The sequence below is a fragment of the Musa acuminata genome, chromosome BXJ1-1 (genome assembly GCF_036884655.1).
Source record: "Musa acuminata AAA Group cultivar baxijiao chromosome BXJ1-1, Cavendish_Baxijiao_AAA, whole genome shotgun sequence".
Taxonomy (NCBI): Eukaryota; Viridiplantae; Streptophyta; class Magnoliopsida; order Zingiberales; family Musaceae; genus Musa; species Musa acuminata.
In genome coordinates, this window is record NC_088327.1 from 6,805,287 (window position 1) to 6,828,786 (window position 23,500).

General features: G+C 44.0%; 4 protein-coding genes and 1 long non-coding RNA gene across 8 annotated transcripts; all 5 read left to right on the forward strand.

The window, feature by feature from the left end:
* The first annotated feature begins 31 nt into the window (after nucleotides 1–31).
* On the forward strand, nucleotides 32–3,835 carry LOC135637465 (trihelix transcription factor ASR3-like). 3 transcript variants are annotated; one of them, XR_010496325.1, is made up of 4 exons: nucleotides 32–909; nucleotides 2,467–2,812; nucleotides 3,281–3,334; nucleotides 3,438–3,835. XR_010496325.1 is itself a non-coding variant. In XM_065150091.1 (2 exons), the coding sequence occupies exons 1-2, from the start codon at nucleotides 324–326 to the stop codon at nucleotides 2,778–2,780; spliced, it is 900 nt and encodes a 299-aa protein (XP_065006163.1). In that variant the 5' UTR covers nucleotides 32–323; the 3' UTR covers nucleotides 2,781–3,027. The 3 variants fall into 3 exon arrangements, 1 of the variants encoding a protein (XP_065006163.1); XR_010496328.1 differs by having other exon boundaries at nucleotides 3,443–3,835; XM_065150091.1 differs by lacking the exons at nucleotides 3,281–3,334; nucleotides 3,438–3,835 and having other exon boundaries at nucleotides 2,467–3,027.
* A 610-nt stretch (nucleotides 3,836–4,445) lies between these two features.
* Nucleotides 4,446–7,445, forward strand: LOC135637353 (pollen receptor-like kinase 1). Its single transcript, XM_065150076.1, has 3 exons — nucleotides 4,446–5,493; nucleotides 5,977–6,579; nucleotides 6,664–7,445. Exons 1-3 carry the CDS (start codon nucleotides 4,461–4,463, stop codon nucleotides 7,260–7,262), a joined length of 2,235 nt encoding a protein of 744 aa, XP_065006148.1. The 5' UTR covers nucleotides 4,446–4,460; the 3' UTR covers nucleotides 7,263–7,445.
* A 2,770-nt stretch (nucleotides 7,446–10,215) lies between these two features.
* On the forward strand, nucleotides 10,216–14,407 carry LOC103984784 (bZIP transcription factor RISBZ4). Of its 2 annotated transcripts, none has more exons than XM_009402347.3 (6): nucleotides 10,216–10,435; nucleotides 10,564–10,699; nucleotides 12,264–12,420; nucleotides 12,857–12,932; nucleotides 13,645–13,770; nucleotides 13,868–14,407. In XM_009402347.3, the coding sequence occupies exons 1-6, from the start codon at nucleotides 10,292–10,294 to the stop codon at nucleotides 14,246–14,248; spliced, it is 1,020 nt and encodes a 339-aa protein (XP_009400622.2). In that variant the 5' UTR covers nucleotides 10,216–10,291; the 3' UTR covers nucleotides 14,249–14,407. The 2 variants fall into 2 exon arrangements, with proteins under 2 accessions (XP_009400622.2, XP_009400629.2); XM_009402354.3 differs by having other exon boundaries at nucleotides 10,217–10,435; nucleotides 10,567–10,699.
* Nucleotides 14,408–15,722: 1,315 nt separating this feature from the next.
* Nucleotides 15,723–16,527, forward strand: LOC135637702 (uncharacterized). Its single transcript, XR_010496354.1, has 2 exons — nucleotides 15,723–15,908; nucleotides 16,051–16,527. It is a non-coding gene; the product is annotated as an uncharacterized LOC135637702 (long non-coding RNA).
* Nucleotides 16,528–19,585: 3,058 nt separating this feature from the next.
* Nucleotides 19,586–21,922, forward strand: LOC135637660 (transcription factor GTE7-like). Its single transcript, XM_065150375.1, has 3 exons — nucleotides 19,586–21,232; nucleotides 21,318–21,510; nucleotides 21,600–21,922. The coding sequence occupies exons 1-3, from the start codon at nucleotides 19,832–19,834 to the stop codon at nucleotides 21,650–21,652; spliced, it is 1,647 nt and encodes a 548-aa protein (XP_065006447.1). The 5' UTR covers nucleotides 19,586–19,831; the 3' UTR covers nucleotides 21,653–21,922.
* Nucleotides 21,923–23,500: the final 1,578 nt, after the last annotated feature.

The following is a 23,500-nucleotide window of genomic DNA, read 5'->3' on the forward strand; positions in this document are numbered from 1 at the left end:
TTCTTTAATCCTTCCCGTTGGATACTCTCACCACGCACTCCACCCTCTTTAGCCGGTCATAAGAGGCGGCGGGGACGACAGGCCAACGCGCGGGAGATCCCGGTGACCAAGTTGGTGATCTTCCCCTCCTCTGCCTACTCTTCTTCCGCTTCTCTCCCCGTCGCCGGTATTTGGGATCCGTCGAATCGGTTGGGATCGGCCGATTCCTTTTTTACTGGCGGAGAAGACAGCCGATCCCGACCCACACACAGGAAAGCATCGTCAAATCCATTCTATCTCGAGATCGTAGTATCTTCTTGAAGCATCTTCGTCTACGCCGGCAAATGGAGCACCCCGGCACTATCCGGGCTCCACCGGCCACCCCTAGGAAGAACAAGGAGGACCAGCGCGCGAAGAGGAGCGCAGCCACTAGTAGCCCTCCAGCGCCGGCGAGCTCCTCTCGGTGCACTCGCTCGCAGGCCGCCCCCGACTGGACCACCTACGAATCGCTGGTGCTCGTGGGCGAGATCGCCGCCATGGACGAGGACTGGCTCAAGGCTCTCTCCTCCTACCAGAAGTGGAAGATGATCTCCGACAACTGCGTTGCCCTGGACGTCGTTCGATCCTCTAACCAGTGCAAGCGGCGGTGGGAGTCGCTGCTCGCCGGGTACCGGAGGATCAGGGAGTGGGAAGCCAGTCACGGGGAGGGCTCCTACTGGGTTTTGGATGGCGATAGAAGGCAGCAGCTGGGGCTCCCGACTTGGTTCGACCGGGAGGTCTTTAGCTCCATGGGCGCGGTTCTTAAGCTGCAGGAGGACTGGGCGGGGCGGGGCGAGGCCGATCCAGAATATGTTGTTGATGCAGCCGGTGCTTCGGAGGACCTGCTTCTGTCGGCGGAGGCGGAAATGCTGGATGTCAATAATGCTCAGGGTATATTTACAACTTCCATTCTGGCCATTAAACTTTTCGTTTGTTTGCCGGGAAGATATAGATTTATCAATCGTGAGCATAGGTTGGCATCATACAAGTAGTTGAATTCTATATATCGCAAATGCATCATGTCATAATATACGCAATTCCAAGACTTGTTTACCAATGAAGAAAAGAAGTAATTGCTGCAAATTGCATAGGAAGAAATTCAACATATATAAACAGTTTTTCCATTGGCGTCCGTAAACATAACTGGGAAGCGGAATATTTTGTATGTATTAATTGATGCAATTTTAGATTCTCTTTTCCTCATACTCGGTGAATCTCTGTCCAAAACGCTTGGGTAAAAGCTTGCTATATTTTGGCTATGTAGTATTTATGATGAATGACTACCAATGTGTTTTAGCTATTCATAAGTGGCAGTGTGTGCCTGTTGATGCATACTTATGAATATCTCCATGCAGTTAACACGTTATTATGACTTACTAAGTAATTGACTTGACAAATTATAAGCTGAAAATTTTAGCTTAGCCAAAGCAATCTGCAATATTATTTAGGAGCTTCATTGCTAGTCCACCTTTTACGTAAGAATGTTATTAGTCTTATGACATCTTTTGATAAAATGCATTGTTGGACGCTAGAGAAACCAGTCAAAGTTTGCACAGGCAAAGTAAATAGCCACTCGTGCCTTGCCATGCCATATCTGTGGCACCGGCTGTCAAATGTTTGTGCTTGTGCCTGGTTCTATTTATAGCCACAATTTTTTCTGCTGGTCGTTACTTGCATGACCACTATCTTGGAATGGCAGACAACTTTGTTCAGCGGTTTATGTTAAGCTTCTCCATTTCATGCCACCCTACATATTCTACCTCAAGGTTTGGTATGTTTCTTCTGTGCCTCCTAAAGACTAGCTGTATCCCCTTTGGAATGTCTTTTCTTTTATTATTTGTATTACCTGGTTTTGTTTATGACCAAGTGTCTTGTGCTGGTCCGTAACTTGTGACCACTATCTTGGAATGGCTGACAACTTAGTTCATTACCTTTTGTTTTGCTTCTCCATTTCATGCAACTCTGCAATTGCCACCTCAAGGTTTTCTGTATTTCTTCTATGCCTCTCCTAAAGATTATTTATGTTCCCTATGGAATGTCTTCTCTTTTATTTATTCCCTACATTTTCAAGTGTTGCACCCAGCATCGATTTTTCTTTCTCGCAAATACCATCAGAACTATTAAGAAAAAGTTAAATTTCTCTACTGCTGTATATCTTTTAGCAAACTCTCATTGTATTGCTTGCTAGGTGTTGTCTTTCGCATATGGCATCTATCTCTTAAAAGGCCAAGTACTCTTCTAGGAAACTGTTCCACCTCAGTAGTAGTACATTCTGCTACTGCCATGATGAAATAGCATATGCTTGGACAAGTTTAAAATTCTAACCTCTAAAACCTTTGTCCAACAAACTTGGGATTAAAGACTATGGAGTTCGATGATTATACTCCATATATATAACCTCTCTATTTTTTTTGGTGCCATTAAGTTATTTCATGTCGAACTTTTCAGGTTCTAAGGAGAACTCAGAGGATGAGATTCAGAAGGATAGAGAAAAGACACGAGACATGGCAAGTAAGCTGCAGGAGAGTGCTCAGCAAATTCATGCCATACTAAGAGAAGAACTGGAAGATAATCTTGGTCTGGATACTTCTCCAGTGGATTTGTCAAAGCCCAATGCTGCAGGGATAGAGTTTACTAGGCGCCAAGCTGATCGGCTGATCAAAGCTTTTGGGGGGCTTGCTGACACTCTGAATCAATTCACTGAGCTGATCAGATCTGCTGATTGTGAAAGCATCAAAGCCATTGACTCAATGTCATTATGAGACAATTTTCTCATAAAGTTTTGCTGCAGCAGGTCAGATCTCGCATACGGGAACAATTATGTTGTAAACTGATATATTTATAACTTGAATTGCAAGAATTCTCGTCTTTGAGCATGCTGTTTTTGTTCCTTTTGACTTGTATTAATCCTGACAGTTTTAAGCTAAATTACTTGATCGAGATGTGAAGAAACTGCTATCTGTTTCTTGAAGCTTGATAATTACACCCAAGCCAGCAGACTTTCATGAATCTCAATTGGCTTACTGTGATATTGACTTCTGTTTTATCTTACCTACAAATGGATTTCCTCTGCTTATTGCTCAGGCATTTATTCTCCACTGCACTAAAACCTGTGGGGGGTAATACAATTTGAAGCCGTCCTTTGTGAATGGCTGACCAATGTTTGGTAGTGTTTCAACATGATGAAGATTGCATGCTATTCATGTTTGTACTTTGGTGATGCATGTGATTTAGTCGTGCTACATTTATGTTCTAAATGTAGGCAAGGCGCCAGCGCAGACTCGCTCTTATGGTTTTCTTGCTCTCTTATTAAGAGGTAATCCGCTTGTGCAAGTCTTCAATCATTGTAGATCAAAATAGCTGATAGTATTTAACAAATTCATATGGCCTGTATCTTTAACTCTTTGTTTTGGTTCCAGTGCAGTATCCATTCAAAAATGGAACTCCTCATCAAGTTCACTTTTGTCATGAGGATCTACTGGAAGTCTGATACTATGCTGCAATGGGATTTATCAGCTTATCGAAGGTGATTTACAGTTATATGAATCTCTTCGACACTTCAGTTTATCATTAGAAAAATGACATGAATTTATGTACTTCAAAAATCTTATCCTCATTTGTTAACTCATCCAACTCTTTGAAGCTGATGTCTAAAATCATTTACAGAATATGGATAGTCTTCTATACTGTCAAACTTGTATCTTTATAGCTAATGCTTATTGTGCAGCTTGTATCTTTTAGTCTCACATGCTGAAGTCAGCTATGTTTCGACCTAGAATTGGATCTGCTTATTATTTCATTCTCAACTCTTGCAAGATGATTTCTTTTGTCATCAAATCAGAAATTGTTGATTCATGACAATAAGGGGTTTAGCTAGTGCTGCAAATATTTTATTATGCTCTAATCTTAATAGAACCTTATATCGATGTTTAGTCCAGAAATTCATGGATTAATTTACTTTTGCTGAAAATATAGCACATCCTTGTAATGCAAATCAAATAAAAGAATTAACATGTGGAAATCAACACATGCCAAGCCAACACAACATTTCCTAATTCTCCATGGATTGATATTTTATACATCAGACTCTCTTTGTGCTCATCATCTTATGCTTAGCTGCCGCCTGATGCGTCCTTCCCCCGACGTGATCACCACAAACCCACCACCATACTGTGAAAAGCGTACTCTGTCAATATATTCTTTCTTAAAATAAGCTACTGAGCAGCTATCATGTTTCGTAAACTACTTCTCCTAAATATTTACATCTAAAAAATTAGTTGAGTACGACTCACTTGCATCTAAAATATTGTGGAACAGAGGGTGATCAGATGTTAAGCCGATGTGGGGTACAATTTTGGGTATGGAAGACGGGGGCGGGGGGTGGTGTGTGGTGTGTGGTGTGTGGTGTGTGGTGTGTGGTGTGTTGTTCTGGGAACAGCTCGATGCCTTTTTTGAAGGCACAGTTAGACGTGCCAAGTGGAACACTTGAATACCTTCTATTATCTCCGCTCACCAACCAACATTTTTGTTTTATTTTTCTTGTTCCATATAATTCTATTTTTAGGCGTTCCCACGTCCACCCGTCTCCTCCACCACCCTCCCTTCTTCCCCCCATCGCTCAACCCCTCTCCCTCTCTCCTAAGCCATGCCATCTAAATCTGTCCTCCTTCGCGATCCTATCCATTGCACCATTGACGGCCTACGTTGCCCACCACCTGTTCGCCGCTAGGCCCCGAAGCGGCGCCATGGCCGACCAGGCCACGCCATGGCCTCTGCGGCCCCTGCTGCTCCCCTTCCCCTTCCCCCTCCCCCTCCCCCCCCTCCTCCTCCTCCTCCTCCTCTTCCTCCTCCTCGCGCCGTTTCAGGACGCCGCCGCCGATGCGGCCCGCGACGCCGACGTGCTCCTCAAGTTCAAGGAGACGCTGGGCTCCGGCGGTGGCGACGTGGCGTTGCACAACTGGGTCGCGGGATCCAGCCCGTGCAGGGCGAACGTCACGCAGTGGGCCGGCGTGCTCTGCAACCTGGACGGCAGCGTGCGTGGGCTGCAGCTGGAGAACATGAGTCTGTCGGGCGCGCTGACCACCGACGTGCTCGTGGACCTGCCGGCCCTCCGCACCCTCAGCTTCAAGAACAACAGCTTCGAGGGGTCGATCCCGGACATGTCCAAGCTCCGCGCCTTGAGGTCCCTATACCTGTCCGGGAACAAGTTCTCCGGGGCGATACCGGACGCCATGTTCTTGGGGATGCAGTGGCTGAAGAAGGTGCACCTGTCTCGGAACGCATTCACCGGGCGCATCCCGGGCTCGCTGGTGGGGGCGGCCAGGCTGCTGGAGTTGAGGCTGGACGACAACCAATTCGAGGGCCACATTCCGGACTTCCGGCAATCGGGATTGTGGCTAGTGAACGTGTCGTACAACAACCTCGAGGGCCCGATCCCCCACCGGCTCGCCAAGATGAGCCCTAATTGGTTCGAGGGTGCGTCTTCCTCCTCTGCATTTGCATAACAAGTCTTCATATGCATGCTTCGAACCAAAAGTAAGCTTTTTGGATTTGTGGCTATCTAATTACAATATTTATCCCAAAGTTCTGCATATGAATCTGTCCTCAATCATATTAGGAATGATGGTTGTATCGATCAGTTTTCTTGATTGATTAAGAACGACGAATCGAATTCAACAACAACAACAACAACAAAAAAGGATTGATTTCTCTTTTCATCTGATTAGGGTGATTAGGTGACTTCATTGGGCTTTGATCCTTCGAAAGCATCATTTGGGACAATCCATCCGATATTTATATGTTGAGAAAACAAAATCCTTTTCCTCTTCCATTTCTCAAATGATTCTGTGAAGCTTTCGTGTTTAAGACGAGAGAAAACATCACATGAACACCTTTCAGATTCATTCATAGAGTAAGCGATGCTTATCAGCTCAAACTGACGCTTTCTCACCCATGCAGGCAATGAAGATCTCTGCGGCGCACCTCTCAGCGACGCATGCGGGTCGCCTTCAACGAAGCTCTCGGCGGCGCTCATAATCGCCATCATATCGATAACCATCTCGATACTGCTAGTCGTTGCAGCGCTGATCCTTATCGCGCGGCGCCGGGAGAAGGAAGAAGAAGCACAAACAACCCAACTCCCGTCCAGTAAATCCATAAAGATCGAGCACCTGCCGGCAGACAAGCCGGATCATCGCCCAGCGCACCACGGCGGAGGGAAGAAGGTGCCCAAGGAGGAGCAGGGCAAATTGATATTCGTGAAGGAAGGCGCGGTGAAGTTTGACATCCAAGACCTGCTCAGGGCGTCGGCCGAGGTTCTCGGCAGCGGCAACTTCGGGTCCTCTTACAAGGCCATTCTGCTGGAAGGCCCGGCCGTGGTCGTGAAGAGGTTCAAAGAGATGAACGGAGTCGGAAGAGAAGACTTCCACGAGCACATGAGGAGGCTGGGAAGGCTGTCTCACCCCAACCTTCTTCCCCTCGTGGCTTACTACTACCGCAAGGAGGAGAAACTGCTGGTCACCGACTACGTCTTCAATGGGAGCTTGGCTCACATGCTCCACGGTAAGTAAGCCCATACAGAGACCTTTCCTCGAACACGTGTTGGGCAACACGACATGACACATTTCACGTCACCCGTGCGTTCAGGCGGCCATGGGTCGAACCTTCCACCGCTGGACTGGCCTGCGCGGCTCAAAATAATCAAAGGCGTCGCCAGAGGCCTCGCCTACCTGTACGAGGAGCTGCCGATGCTGACGGTGCCCCACGGCCACCTCAAGTCCTCCAACGTCCTCCTCGACTCCGCCTTCGAGCCCATCCTGTCGGACTACGCCCTCGTGCCGGTGATGAACAGGACCCACGCCTCGCAGATCATGGTGGCCTTCAAGTCCCCCGAGTGCGTGCAGAGCGGGAAGCCGTGCAAGAAGAGCGACGTGTGGAGCTTCGGGATACTGATGCTGGAGATACTGACGGGCAAGTTCCCGGCGAACTACCTGCGGCAGGGGAGGGTGGGCACGGATCTGGCCAGCTGGGTGAACTCGGTGGTGAGGGAGGAGTGGACGGGCGAGGTGTTCGACAGCAACATGAAGGGGACGCAGGGAGGGGAAGGGGAGATGCTGAAGCTGCTCCACATAGCCCTAGCCTGCTCCGACACGGACGCCGACAAGCGATGCGAGCTGGGGGAGGCGCTGGCCAAGATCGAAGACTTGAAGGAGTACGACGACGGCTACTCCCTGGTCGTGGGCTGACTGACACCCAACCGTTCCTACTCCGCTTTCTTTCTCGGCAAATAATATATGTATGTCTCCGTATGTATGCATGTGTGTATGTAATTGAGGGTTGCGAACGTGAGTTGGTTTGTGATATACGATGGACTTCGACAAACACTTTTGTATACCTTATTCTTCTAAGGTGGACGTCTCAGATGTTAACGGTGGCGTAGCTTCGTGCGACGTGATAGGTTCTGCTGCGCTAATTATATATGTAATTAATTAATTTAATATTTCGATTTTTTTACTTTTAAAAATTATATTGAATCTTTATAAGATAGTTAATTTTAATATTTCGATTTTTATTTTCAAAAATTATATTAAGATCCCTATATTTATAAGAGTGAAATATTTAACCTTATTACTTTGGAAAAATCTTTCATGTGAAATTATCTGTTAATCCTATATAGGAATCTTAATGTTTTACTTTCGTAAATATAGGAATCTCGATATAATTTTTTAAAATATAAAGATCAAAATATTAAAAATAGTTAATTAATTAAATTAATTTTATATTATTCAATATAGTTAATTATTTTTAGTTTTTTATTTTATATACTTAAAAAAATTATATTGGTATTCATATAATTATGAAAATGAAACATCTATATCAATTTATCCTAACGATAATAATAAAAAAATATAAAAAAAAAAATATTTTTTTTTAATATTCAATCAGTGATGGATGACGTCGATGGTGAGAGACATGGCATCACTAGCATGGTAGTTATTTAATTACCTCCGAAGATGATATGATCCGCTTTAATAACGAGGTTGTCCAAGGTTTTTGGAGCGGTTATTGGGAAGAGTTGGTAGCTGATGGATACGACAGCGAGTTCCCAAATGGAGCAGAAATGATCATGGATTAACTAATATACATACTGCTGTAAGCATAGTTGAAACCTATAAGAACAAGGATCAAAAGACATTGGTAGTATCCTTGTTGTTTGGGGATTTTAGAGTCAAAGATTCCAGATCAGCCTGTTCATGTCGTCTTGTGACCTGAAGATAGGGTGTTAATTCATACTTTCCCCAGTTCAATATATTGACCTTAACTATGCTGCATATTTCTTCGTAATCTGTTTGTGGTTATTCCAGTACAAAATTGTTTGATGAACTTTATGACATGAAGTAAGCCCTCCTGACATCGCTCACTCTACTTAAAAACCTGTTGTTTGAGTTCCTTGGCGATGCCCAATAAGGAAAAGTATGAGGAAGATTTTGTTCCCATCAGTGCTTTCATTTTTCCTGATTCCCAAATTTGTCTCTACGTAATGACCGACCAAAAGGAACTCAATCTTTTATATTTGACCAGTTCTCATGGGGTGAAGCTAACCCACATGATAAGTTATACTTTGGGTCAAGGACACGTATGCCACCGCACACTACAGTCGAGTCAGGGGAGTACCCCCACACGCTAAGTCAGAATCGATACCGACGTCGGGTCAGCAAGAGGAGCACCCTCATACGCTAAGTCAGAATCCGTGCCGAGACGATAAGTCTTGTCCCGGAAGCTCAGGATGGTGCCGTCTGACGCCATCCCGCGTGTCCCGGGACAATGGGCGCATAGTACCGTCTCATCCCCCAGGATCAGCCACCACGTCGAATCCGCATGCGATCGACCCTCGTACAATAATATAAAAACCCCTGACCGGCATCCAGCTAGAGGAGAGACAAAAATAATTCAACCCACAACTGATTTACTCGTCGGAGGGGCCAAAGTTGGGAATCATCCGACGAAAGCCATTCTTGCAGGAAAGCGACCACCATCGAGCCGCGAGCGCCTCAACCTGGGAATTGTCATCCAGTGTTCGAAGACGGGCTGCCAACCAGTCAGGAAACGGAGAGATGTTACTTAACATAGACGGTATCTAGACCGAGAAACGCTGATCAACACCTCGGCGCCCAACTCAGCAAGCAGAAGACTCCCGATATCGACTCGTGGACCGAGCCATACTGACTCACCAGTCATGACATATTTATTCACCAACACCACACGTTATTATGTCATTATGTTAGTTAATAATCTATTTGAGTAGAAGACAGAAGAATCGAAGTATGGCATCACAAAAATACTGTAAACCTATATAAAAACAAACTAGTTCAAAAGTTAATATAAACTAATTTACCAGATTGAATTTTAAAGAGATATTCTTCTTTGTTTATTTGGCTTAAGTGGATCAGCTAATGGAATCTAAAATAAACACCACTAATCACCATCCTCGGCGATGACTGTGTTACGATGCTTTATAACGGTATTTTGGACCGCGGCACGCCGAGATGATGAGAACTACGAACGTTATGACCCCAAGACACGTCAGAGCCTACTCCCTGCGGTCCCACGTAACGAGCCGCATACTGACACGTCAACAAACTGTCAACGAATAGCAATGCGGAGGGGGGAACAGCTGAACCTGGAAGAGTCCCACGTGGCGAGAAAGCGGAAGCCAACGACATAAAAGCCGTAGCTTCCTCCAGCGACGCACTACCGACGGGTTCCTCGATTACCCTGGAAGGGGCCCACGAAAGTCATCCAGCGAAACCCTCGTTGCTACCGGTCACCGGGCAGGTACACGAGTGGGCAACTGACAAACATATAGAGAAACGATTTCGAGCCGTCTCTTCTTTCTGCTTCGAGTTATGCGCATCGGATGGCAACCCCCAAACTTTTCCCTGCTTTTCTCCGTTGGTCGGTGCGGATCCAAATCGACATCCATTACCCGACGCCTTAAATCCCCTAAATAACCCCATCGCCCAACCTATTGCTTACCCCTTCTTCGGGCATAATAGGCTGCTTTGAGGAGAGGGGCGTTCTGGTTATTATGACCAAACGACGATGGCGTTTTAGTCGCGCCGTCCCCTTTCCCGTCCCTCCTCTTTTGTCCCTTTCCCCCCTTTTTGCATCTCTCTTTTCTTTTCCTTTTCTTTTTATTGCCCACTGCATCGACGTTGTGCTGAAGCGCATCGGCTTAGGGAGAAGCGCAGGCAGGCAGGCAAAAGGCGGCGCGATGAAGAAGAGCCCGTCGGAGTTGGCACTGGAGGCGTTTTTCCGGGCGGACGGCGGCGACGTCGACGAGCTGAGCTCGCCGCCTCCGCCGTCGCTGGAGGATCTCCTCCACCCCGGGTCCCTGGGCTTCGGATTCGTCGATCGGGTGAGCGCCCCCCCTCTTCCAGTGGCTTCTTGGCGGTTTCCCTTCCCCTCTCGATCTCTTCTTCGACCCTGGACTAATCCGTTTGTGCCTTCATCATCTCTGTTCTCGTCTGGCAACGGGAATCAAAGCAGGACGGCGTTTTCTGTCATTTGGCTGGTGGCGGAGGGCAGTTGCTCACCGGGGGAAGCCATGCATGGTCTCACAACCTGACGCCCAAGAACTCCAATATCTCTGCAACCATCGAGTCTCAGTCATCCATGTGTGGTATATGATCCGTTCTTTACATCTTCTTCTTGGTGATATGTCTTTCTCTGTTCATGAGAACCTTTCTGCCACTGTGCCTAAGCATCAATAGCTCAGCCTGAGAAATCAGACTGTTTTAACAACATAACTGTGTGGAGATGGGTGGACAATGAAAGAACTAGTCACCATGGAATTATCCTTTTGGTTCTACAAACACAATCAGTTTGCTCTTGAAGTATTTTGATACCAAATCCAAATTAGAGATAGCATGTACAGTCAGATTTACTTCCTTTTACAGTTTAGTTGAGCTAGGTTTTCTTACTATCAGGACTTAATCTTCTTGATCTCCAAGAATGCTCCTCAATTCAGTCGCTGAATCCTTAACCCGGTTTTTGTTAGAGTTGAAATATAAGTCTGATCAGTTTTTATCAGCTTAAGCTTTTAGAATTAGTAGTCACTTAATTCAATACTATGTCATTGTATAAGAGAACTTAATGAAATCCTGTTGTTCTCACTCGTATCTTGCACTTCTATTCACTTGTCACTATTTTATCATCTTGTGTTACATTTTTGAATGTATTGTTCTTACATATTTCACTATGATAGCAAGGTAATAAGTTAACATTATATTTGAGTAAGTGTAAATTTTTCAGGCAAATTTACCCTTACAGAAACCTCAATCACCAAAAATTGAAGTAATAAAATCTTTGACCCTTTTAAGCTTTCTAAAATTCTATTCTGATATTTTCCTAACTTCATACAAACTCTAAATCATTTATTAATGATCCAATCAAGATTTATGCTTACTTTGTAAGTAACCTATCTTTTACTCATTCTTTACAGCTTTTTGAACGTCATTAAGGTTTGAAGAACTGAATCATTTTAGATCTTGGTAGTTTGATTGAATGGTTCTTGAAAGTTTGTCAACATGAACGGTCAGAGAACAAATTTTATTAGAATTTCTATGAGAGAAGGAAATGGTGAGGATGAGAAGAAAAAAAGGTATAAAGGACATGCATCCCCTTGTTTGCTGTAAATTCATCCCTTTAGTGTAATAAATATTATGATGGAAAATTTTCTGATTCACTGATTTTAGGGGCCAAAAATACACAGAAAAGCTCCCTATCAGGTGGACCAAGCTCATTAGTGCCAGGAATTGCACATAACTATTTAGTACCCAGTTCCAATCTGAGAGCATAAGTTGTCAGAATTTGAATTCCATTTGTTAATAGATAAAAGTTGTTTAGTTTCTTTTATTTCAACTAAATTTAATTGAGTTTCTTAAAAATAGTTCAGTTGAATTGATATGAAGAAAGCAGCCCATTGTTATGAAGAAGATTTGTACATGAAATAAGTTTGTGCTTGTAAAAGGACATTTCAGCTGTACCACTCTTACTAATTGTAGGTTTACATATGTGAATCCATTTTTTTTCAATTTTGGAATCATGAATTCTGTTCCTTGGAATTAACTTCTGGAAAACTCATCACTTCAATGGTGGCGAGTCGATTTCTGAAACTTAGTTTTCTGCTATCCAAGTTCCGAGCAAACTAAAATTCTTGTTTCTCCTTTTCAATTCTATTTTAGCTGAGACACCAACTTCATCTCATAAGCCTACAGCAAAAGTTAGTCAAGCTCTTGGAGGAACAAGTGGGTCTGAGCAATCAGATGAGGAGTCCTTAGAGACAGAGGGTGGGCAATACGAACAAAGCACAGATGTCATAGACAAGAAGCGGATACGAAGGTACATCAAACAGCATGATTTCCTTGGATCTTCTATCTGGTCATCCTATTAATTTTCCATAATAATAAAAAGAGGAAAAATAAACCAATTGTTCAACCAGTGCACTTTCTGGAAAGCAAAAATAAAGAAAGACAGACAGATGGTTAAGCTGATTGAAGTCCAAAATATTCTATTCTCTAGCAGACAATTAACTGCAATGTTCCTGTTGGCAATAAATCTATAAAATCATGGCTTTTTCAATGTTAGAATCTGCTTATATTTCTTTCTTTGTTGTATGTCGTCTCATGACTCATTGAAAGAAAACGGTTTTCCTTGCATTTTCCTTGACTAGAACTCAACCTCATACTTCATTTGGTAGCTTTTACTTAGAACATGGAAGATGTAGGAAAGAATAATTTATTGTTCATCATGTTCAAAATTTTATTTTGCTCTTAAGGATGGTGTCGAATCGGGAATCTGCTAGGCGATCAAGAAAGAGAAAGCAAGCCCACTTAGCTGATCTCGAGTTGCAGGTAAATTATGTGCCACACTTTTGTTTGTTAAATAATAGCACTGATTAAATAAATTGGCCTCATGCTCCAAATTGGGTGTTCTGTATAAATGCCAAAACACCTTCACATATTCTTTTTTTTTTTCTCTTTAGCAGCAAGTTTTTCATATCAGGAATAAGAGTATACATAAAGGAGCACATGACAAATGGAATCATAGAAATATATTATATGCAAGTCAGCTAACTACCAATGCAATCTGTCATCCACTCGTTGCCTGTCCAAATTATGTCTGAGTGGAATTTCTAAAAGAATGTATGGATATACCATTTATTCTCCAAATTCTGCATGATGAACAATGTGTTCCATGATTCAATGCCATCATATCCCCCATACAAACCTGTCTTAACTCCTTCCGGTCACTATTGGCACATTGAACGAATTAAAAAGAAAAAAGAGCAGCAGAAAATCCAAAGCTTTCCTTCATCCATGCTAAATGTTTGGAAATCCTCAAGAATTATCGTCTTTTTTTTTTTCATTTGTTATAATGTTACAGGTACTTGTGATCTTCTAATATTGAAACATCTGTTAAAAACTGCTCAGTGGAAATCTCAGTCATATAAAAAGAAAGGAAATCGTTTCTAGTAATCACAATGTGTATGTTCAGAATGAAAGCCAAGTTATCCAGTTTATCCACTTCAAACTTTCAGTTTTTCTTGCCCATGTCGTTTGTCAGGTGGATCAGCTCCGAGGAGAAAATGAGTCCCTATTCAAGCAACTAACTGATGCCAGTGATGAATTCACTGAAGCAGTCACAAATCATCGCATTCTCAAGTCAAATGTGGAAGCGTTGAGAATCAAGGTAATCTTTCTTTGTTAGATTGCAACGCAAATCATGAACTCAGTTACTTCCCAGAGCTTATAACAGACAAGAACAATGTTTTGCCAAACCATTTCAGGTGAAGATGGCAGAAGACTTGGTCACCGGAGGTGCTTTGGCTTGCGGTCTCGACCATCTCCTCCAGACCAACATTGGATCACCCCAGTTCCTGAATCCTCAGCAACCATCCCGGGCATCCCCAGACTTCCTCTCGGCCATCCAAGTCCAAGCAGATGATCCTGGTTACGTTGGCACTCCATGTGCTGGACAATTCCAGAATACAGGGATGGGAAATAATGATGCAGAGAATGCAGACATCTTGCCTGGACTGAACCAGACTTCGCCATTGCAGAGCATTACAAACATGGAGAACCTACGCATTAGGATTCCAAGGGAAGTAGCAGGCTGTGGAGCTGACATCTGGCCATGCAAAACCAACAGAGACTCAGTGCCGAAGTAGCATCCTAGATTTCACGTAAGACCACATAATTTAGAGAGGGTTAGTTTGCCGGTTTTAATATTGGGCTCGACTCCTGTAATCGACTTTAAGTTACATATGCGTAGACCTTTTATATTTGCTCATGATTTTCATATAATTCATCTGTTTTGTTTTGTTATATATATATGCACACATTATTTAAAAAGACACGAAAGCTCCTCTCCAACATTTCATAACGAAAGTAGGCACATCCGTGACTGACATCCATTTCCAAGTAAGGCTTTTTGGATTTTGATATAGTAGATTTTATATAATTTCTTATGATTTTACATAATTTGGATTTTTTACATGGCACTATCCGTGCTTCAATAAAAGCTATATGGTGAATTGTCATAAAAAGTTTCTACTTTTAAAATTTTTTTAAAGTATCTTTACTTAATTTTTTTTTGAAATAACGTCTCTAGTTATGTAAAAAGGTTATTTTATCTTCTTTCGTTGATCCCATTGTTATTGCCTTTCCTTCTCTCATCGGTTTCGATGTTGCGTGCTTCATTTACTAGCTGTTGATGAACTGATGTGCCATGGCTTATGAGTGAGCACGGCCTAGTCCACGGGTCAATGTCGGGAGTCTTCGACTGACTAAGCTGGTTACCGAGATCGGTCACGCCCTCAGGACGAGGTGCTAGCGTCAGAATGTTCATTGGCGTCTCTCGGTCGGGATGTTGGTTGGTAGCTCTCAGTCGGGATATTGGTTGGCGGCTCTTGGTCGGAACGCTAGTTGACAGCTCTCCGTTGGGATGCTCGTGACTCGAGGGTGGTCACTCTTCTGCACAAATAGCCATCGTCGGGTGGTTACCGACTTTGGCTCCTCAACGAGTAAGTCAGTACTTGGTTGATTTGTTTTTACCTTCCCTTGGACCATATGTCGGCCAGGGATTTTTATACTACTGTACGAGGGTTGATCGTACGTAGGTTTTGCATAACGGCCAATCCTCGAGGGACGAGATGGTACCTTTGTACGATCGTCATCTCGGGATGCACAGAACGACGTCATATGGCGCCTTCCCGAGCTTTCCGAGATGGGACATACCAAGAAACTCCTTGATACGGATTTTGACTTACACGTGAGAACGCTCCTTTTATTGACCTGGCGAGAGCATCGCATGGCGTTAATTATGATACGACTCGAACCCAAAATATATCTTATCACTATCCTTCGCCTTCTTGCTCCCTTGTGACAAACGACGAGGAGCACGAGTCAATCTTTTCCTTTCTGATCGATGAGACGGGAAAAATCCCTTGCCCCTTTTTACGAGTGACGATAAGGGCATGTAAAGGTTGTAAACAATCATTCAGAGTGATGGTCAAATAAAAGAAAATCGATCATTTTAAAGAAAAGGATTATATTTCAAAACATTTTAATCTAGCGGTGCTTTGCCGAATTCGTCCATATATATATATATATATATATATATATATATACACCGCAGAGGCGAATGATGATGGCGAACGGTGGTGAGCGCGACGACAGTGGCCCACTGCTCGAATTCACCTCTCCTCTTTCTGCTGCCGCCATGTTTCCAGGATCAGCGAAGAAGCACCAAAGGGATTGCTCTTCTCTCCCTTGTTTCCTTTCTCTTCTTGAACCCTATTTCCCGGGAGAGGAGGAATACCGAGATCGGCAAGTAGCTGAACCCTTTCTCCGGTTTCTTTCGCCTTTTTGTTTCCCTTCCTGATGGTTATTAGGCCGGATCGTTCTATGATGGTGTGAAGTGATGCCGGATCTCTCTCGCTACGTTCCGTTGACGTGATCCTTCTTGTAGGACTCTAAGAGGCAAGAGTCGGTGGAGAAGCGTGAGATTGTGAAGCAGTCGGGAAAGAATCCGCTTAATCCTAAACCAAACAATGGGCGTTTACCATCTTCCGCAGGTAATTTTTCCTACCCCTCTCTTCTATGTTATTTGCCCTAAATCTCTAGGATTATGCTGCTCAATCCTGTTTGGTCTGGTTTGTGGATGAGAACGAATCGAACTGGATGATGTGGGAGGAGAATTTTCCAAATCATAACACAACTTCTTGTGCTGAACCTTAAAATTTCAGCCAATGTAGGTTTCCGATTGTCGATTTAATTGGATTCATGGTAGTGTTGTCTTAAATCTCTCAATGCTTTCCCCCACAAGAATGACACGAATTCGTGTTCTTACCTTGTGTGTATTTGATTTAGACCCAATGTGGTCTTGCTGTGTACTTTGATAACTTTACTTGTATCTTTAATTTCCCATAAAGAATTGAGTTTCATAGATGGAATTCTTAAAAATTGCCACTTGGTTGTGTTAGTTGTAATCACTCAAATCATTTCATGTGAATTGGTGCAGCATAAGTCTTGGTAATTGATCTATTTATATCCATTAGAAAAGCATTTTTTCTGTTGACCTGGAAACTCCCATGTACTTTCGGACATTCTCTAAGACTTTCTGGTATCAATGGAATGATCTTTGAATGTTAATGGGGCAAGTATTAGGTGCATAAAACTCTTTCAAATGCTTCTTTGTTTACTTGCTTTGGGGGTTGTATTAAGGATCCACTTTAGTTCTTGCTTTTATACATTGATAGTTAACCAACTTATTGGGCATAGACAAGAATCTCATGGTATGTGTTGTTTGTAAAAAATTATCTTGGTTGACAAGAGTTTAGTTAAATTTATTTTAAACTTGAGTCGTAGAGACAAAACCTTAAACATTAAGGGCCAATTAAGGGTCCTAACAAAAAGTATAGTAGACAGAGTGACAAAAAAGCTTTTGAAATAAAAGTTTTAGGTACTATTATTCAACAAGAGAAAGAGATTGATGAAAAATATTATTTAGAGAGTAAAGTATGAAGGGACTCAACATTTTGTATGATCATCTGACTTTTATATAATTAAAAAATAAATAAAAATATTTGTTAGGCTTATAACATCCTTCAGATCGTGACAAATGGCATCGGAGGCAACATAACGTTGGACATGGTTAAAGTAGGATAGAGCTGTATGTCACCGCTAGGTTAAATGTCACAAGTACTATGCTAAAATTTAATTTGAGTTTTGCTCGATTTACATCACATTTTGGTCGGTTATCAAATCTTAATAGATAAAATAAAGAAGAATCATCTAAGATTATATAAATATGTTTGTGTAGCTCAACCCAAATAGTTGGCATCGTGCAACTTATTGTTAATGTTATTGTCCATATACTACTAGAAGGCACATAGTTGTCACAAACATGTTATATTATGATGATTTGAACCAACACTTCCCATTTGTTCTGTAAATGCACAACGTCACATGCAAGATTAGTTTAGTAATGCGCAAACATGTATATCAACCTTCCTTGGTCCCGACTATGCCTTGGGCTGTTATTTTTCTTATAGCTTTCTTGTCGAGTTGGTTGTCCAAGAACAGAGCCACAAAACAGGAGTACATTAAGTTATGTACTTAGCAATTATTCTACCCATGAATCTGCATAGTTGCTTTTATCCTTGAGTAACACATCTATAGCTACGTTAAAGTTTTGATGTATCTATTGGTGTTTCATAATTGCGTCATATGTAAACTATGATGTCAAATGTTGTGATCACAGTACTAGTTGTACTATATATGGATTTGAATTTGGGGTGGTTTTAAAGCAATATGCACAAAAGGTTGCATTGTTGTGATGAGAGTGTTGGGTGGATATATGAAGCACCAGGAAAAATATAGCAAAAAATATTATTTATGAAATAGTTAGGCATAATTTTGATAAATCATAAAATGTAAAAGAATTGTAAAGATATGTGAATATTCTCAAGAGACATACATGCGATTAGACAAGATGAGACTTTTTGATTTTTAGAATGTTAACTAGTTTAGCTGGTAAAAATTTTAGATATTAATAGCAATGTCGTAGATAATCCTTCTCAACATTTTTAACATTCATAAATACGAGGTTTTGTATTCTTACAGTTGAGTTACAACCTTTTCTAGGCCCAAGTGCCCTCTAGCCTATCCACTCGATCTTTCTCTTCTTTTAGTCTGTGATTGGGAAGTTACAGCATTGGCAGATAAGCAACGATTACCAGATGTTAAGATGTGATCAACGTACCGAAACACTTGTATCAAACTTTGCCATCCCATTTTCCATTGGCATGTTCAAGCTGGATGTTTTTTTAATTCAAATTCATTTTCTTCATTATATCGAACTATTGGAACTTGAGACGTTACGTAACAATGATCTCAAAGACAAACGTGTTAGTGTTGGTATAATTGTCTGTAATTTTGAGATATTCCTGATTATTATTGGCCTTCATAGCGTGGACGGATAAAATCTTACTCCTGCTATGTGCTAGCTATTCAAATTGTTGACTTAATTGGCTGGACCCACCCTGATAGCCTTCTATAAAATAGGCATTGGACTTTTAATTAGAGAACATGAGATATTGATTCAGTCTCCTTGCAACCTTAAAGTGTATATGTCACATAAGCCTGTATGTGTTGATAGCACTTGCAGGAGACGAGGCTTTTTAGAAGATGTCTTCGTCATGCAGGACTGATACGTGCCGGTGGATCCCACTTCCTCTTTCTTTTATGGCCTGAGATGTGCCACATCAGCTGGTCGATAAGGGTGTTCCCGTTTTGCGCCTCCGGCACGTGAGCCGTCAATTTTTGGTTCGCCGGCCACCCCGGCAGTCTCGTTGAAGCCTCCTCCTTCTCGCTACTGATAACGTCACCGGTAGCGGTTGTCTTACCCCTGCGAGGGTTCGCGACGTTACCGACTCCGCCTCCTTGGCGTTCGTCGCCTCGCTGGCGGACAGCAAAACTTTGGCGGTGGAAGGTCCTGCTGCGAGTTGTAAGCCGTTTTCTACCCCCATCCCATCCCCCCCCTTTCGAGTACCCCGAAATCTACCCCGCTTACGGCGTATGTCTCGGCGGGCCCCGCGGGCACCTGTTGGTGGCGCGCGGTATGCGTGAGCTTAGTGCATGTGGGATCGAAAGATTTTTTTTTTTTTGCCTCCTGTGCCAGCTCTTCGCGCTTCCTGTGGGCCCCGTCGTCCTTCACGAGTTGAGATAAATAAAATGAAACCTTGCCCGCATGACATTCGAACAAATGAAACTTCCACCTTCCAACCCAACCCAACCTCACCCTGACGGGGATGGCGAAGAGCCACACCAATGGCCGCCACGTGTCCCATCAACCCGGTCCGTGACAAGCGGGCCGGTCACTGTCCCGGTCAGCCCGATGGGCCCCGTCTCCGTCGGTCGATCGCGCCACCTTCGTGAACCGACGGTCGAGACGCTGCCCGGCTCGCCCTCGGGGCAGATCTCCTCGCCTTTAAGAGGCGCAGCAACCCAGCCCTTACCTCCTCGCCCAAGCCGAGGGTTGTCCTCCCAACCTCGACGCAACCCTCGTCGTCGTCTTTCTACCTCACCGTTCCATTTCCCGGCCGCCGCCACTGCGGCTGGTGCCTTCGGCCTACGGCCACGGACCCCACCCCCAGCCTCGACCTCCGATGATTACCCCCTTCCTCCGGGCGCCGGAACGATAAGAACTCGCTGGATCCCGGCCGATCCGAGGTCCACACCCGCCGTTGATGGCGTCGGCGCTCCTCGCGAGCAGCAATGAGCCATGCTGGGGAGAACCGAAGGTTTATATGAGGGAGAACCCCATTTCTAACCCTAACCCTAGACCCTGCCCCAACCTGTTTCCCAGCGGCCATGCCGGCGGACGGGTGGACCAATTTCGGGCCATGGATCTGGAGGAGGTGCCGCCGGCCACCTCCGCTCCCGCCGTGTCTGACAATTCCTCTTCGTTCAACCGAAGACCTATCGGCCTCAACCAGCGGGGAAATCCCGGTGCCGGCGTCGGCGGCAATTATGTGACCTTCAGCATCTCCACCTGCTCGAAGATGGAGCTGAGAGAGCTCAAGCGGCGGCTGGTCTTTGAGCTCGACCAGGTCCAGAGCCTCATGAGCCGGATCCAGTCGAGGGAGATGCACTCCGCAACCCGATCTGCCGGATTTGGTGCGTCATCAGATTTCTTCTCGGCCTCGGCCGAGGGGACCAGGGTTTCCGGCGACAAGGCGACCTTACCTGTGGTCTCCCCAAGAAGCCCGAAGCTTCCGGAGTTGGAGAAGCTCCTGGCGGCCATGATGAAGAAGTGCGGCCATATCTTGTCGAAACTGATGAAGCACAAGAAGAGCGTTTGGTTCAACTCGCCGGTGGACGTCGTCGGGATGGGCCTCCATGACTATCACCAGATCATCAAGAGCCCGATGGACCTTGGGACGGTGAAGAAGAAGCTCAATGATGGCCTCTACCCGTCACCATTGGAGTTCGCATCTGACATCCGATTAACCTTCAACAACGCCTTGCTTTACAATCCGAAGGGGCATGAGGTGCACAAGCTCGCCGACCAGTTCCTTCGACACTTTGAGGGGCTGTTTAGGCCTGTCTACCAGACGTACGAGAAGCAGCGAAGCACCATGAAGCGTGAGGAGGTTCCTGATCCGCCGCCGCCACCGTCGCCGATCCCAGAAATCCCATCACCGGTGCCGGTTTCTCCTCCTGTGATTCATCCGCAGAACCAGCCACAGCCGCTGCAGCAGCAACCAAATGTCGTGCGGACGACGCCGGGAAAGCTGCTGAAGCCCAAGGCGAAGGACCCCGACAAGAGGCCAATGAGCTTCCACGAGAAGCATAGGCTGAGCGAGGGGTTGCAGAGCCTGCCGCCGGAGAGAATGGCTCACGTTCTGCACATTGTGAGGAAGGGCAACGTGGACGCGATGCAGAGCGGGGATGAGATCGAGTTGGACATCGATGCGTTAGACACGGAGACCCTTTGGGCGCTCGATCGATTCTTGTGCAATTGCAAGAAGCTGATGAGCAAGATGAAGAGGCAGGAAGCAATTGCGAGCGGGCTGTTGTCCGCTGGCCATTCTGTGGTCGCTGCCCCTGCCCTGATTCCAGATGAAGGCGGTGGTGGTGGTGAGCGGGTAATGACGAGGATACCTTCTGCTCAATTCCAATGCGTCTCTTGGTGAATGCTTTTGCTCATACCATTGTCACCTCTCTTTGCAGTCTCCAGTGTTTGACGACGAAACGCCTGAAGCAGTTGCAGCGAAGAAGAGCAAGAAAGGAGACACAGCTGAGGAAGACGTCGACATCGGCGACGAATTGCCCGCCGTTACTTATCCTTCGTTGGAAATCCAGAAGGATACTGGCAATGACAGCTCCTCTAGCAGCTCCGGCAGTGATTCTTCTTCGGCGAGCGGTATATCCAGAAGCCGCAGTGCATCTTATTACGTTCAACGTCCGCCATTGTTGTTAACTCTTCCTGTTGCTAATTCTTTGCTGGTGCAGACTCCGATTCAGAGAGCTCCTCAGACGGCGATTCTGACGACAACGAAGACTAACAAGGCTGGTGATGTGACGGTGGTAGACAAGGGAAGGGCAGGGCAGGGCAGGGGGTGGAGGAGAGGGGAGAATTGAGGTGTGTTCTATGTTTGTTTGTTTGTTTGTTGTTCCTTCTTCCCCTCTTCAGGTGTGACTTAGGTGGTAGGAGTGGATGGACAGGTGTAGCATATGTAAAAAGCGAAGTAGAAAGTGACAAAGAGTAGTGCAGGTGATCATGCTTTTGGCTTCATATGATTTTTCACTAAATTGGTCATGGGGCCTTTTGGGAATTCCGTGGTGGCTCCTCAATGGTGCATTCTCTCCATCGTTTTGGTCTCGTGGGCACTGTTAATCATGTCTATCTACGCCTTTTCCTCTTCATAGCTCGTTTCGTTTAGGTCTCTAAGACGCCCCTGTTGGCAATCATCAAATCTTGGTTCCGTAGCTCATTCAGTGTTTGGTTTCTATCATGTGACACCCGAGCTGGTCTTGTGACATTAGTAGTGATTATATATATGCTGCATTCAGCAAAGCAACGTGTCATCCAAAGTGTCTTCAGGAGTTTGCAAATGGTTACCAATACTTGGAAGTCATGAAGCATTTTTGTTGTATGAGGATTTAATTTAAGGGCAAAATTCTCTCTACAGGCCAATATTGTCATCGGGATTAGTACTTAGAAACTCATGAAGCATTTTTGTTGTGTGGAGATTTAATCTTAAGGCAGATATCCTAAATAAATTTTAAGATATTATTTTTTTGTAATTCCAGTAAAGTATTTTTTATTTTCTTAAAAATGTTATGATCTTTAGTCTTCATCTTGCCATCTCGAGGCATCGCCCATTTCTTCACCTTGTTGTCTCGTCCGTTGTGTTTCTGTTTATTGCTCTTTCTTGATGTAATGTTTGCAGGTTTGATAGTCTCATTTTGGTTAGTTTTTATGATTGTTTTAAGCTTGTAAACGCAGATGTAAAATTGTTCAGAAACAAGCTATCCAGGTAATCATTATGGGATTTTGTAGCTTCGTAGAGTGGTGCAGAATATTAACTAACATAACATCCAAGAGCTATCCGAGTGGCACATGATTGGATGAACCTTTGGGTACTATTTATGGTTGGTTTATTGTCTTGTTTTGTATTGTTTTGTAATAATGTTGTATGGACATACTTATAAGAATTTTTGGTCGTGATGGAGTATCTTGGACTCTTTATCATTTGACCATTAAAAGTTTGTGAAATTCATGTTTATAATTTGCATTACTTATGAGCTTGCAAAGTTCATGTTTGTAATTTACATTGCTTATGATAAGCAAGTGTTTGCTAAAATAGTTGTTTGTGGAATCTCGAGTTAAATGTTTTATTTAATCCGTCTTCTTTTTTATATGTTCTCAAGGGACTATAAGAGTTTTTGGGATTGATCCTTTATGGAAGGACACATAAGGGTACCGTATGATTTAGGTAAAATCAGTTTAAGTTCATGACAAATGGTATTAGAGTAGGATAAGCACACTTAGAAATAATTAGCATACAAACATAGGAGACCTAGCGGGGTTGCATTGAGGACAACCAACACATGTGGACCATTTGAGAGAAACGAGCATTGCGACGTAGGAAAATAAGTCACTTGGAGGAATAGGCATCCAAGATTGGCATTCAAAGGGATGCCTAGCCCTTTGTGCATGAGACACTACGAGGACAAATAAGCTGGGAAGAATACATAACGCATAAAGATTGGGATGGTTGAATTCAAGCTATGACTCGACGATAGCAACCAAACTTGACGATGCTCAAGGCAAGCAAGGTGTTTGATAAAGGATGAGATAGTGTAAGAAAATATGGATTGCTCGGTGACCAAAAGAGTTATGCAAAACT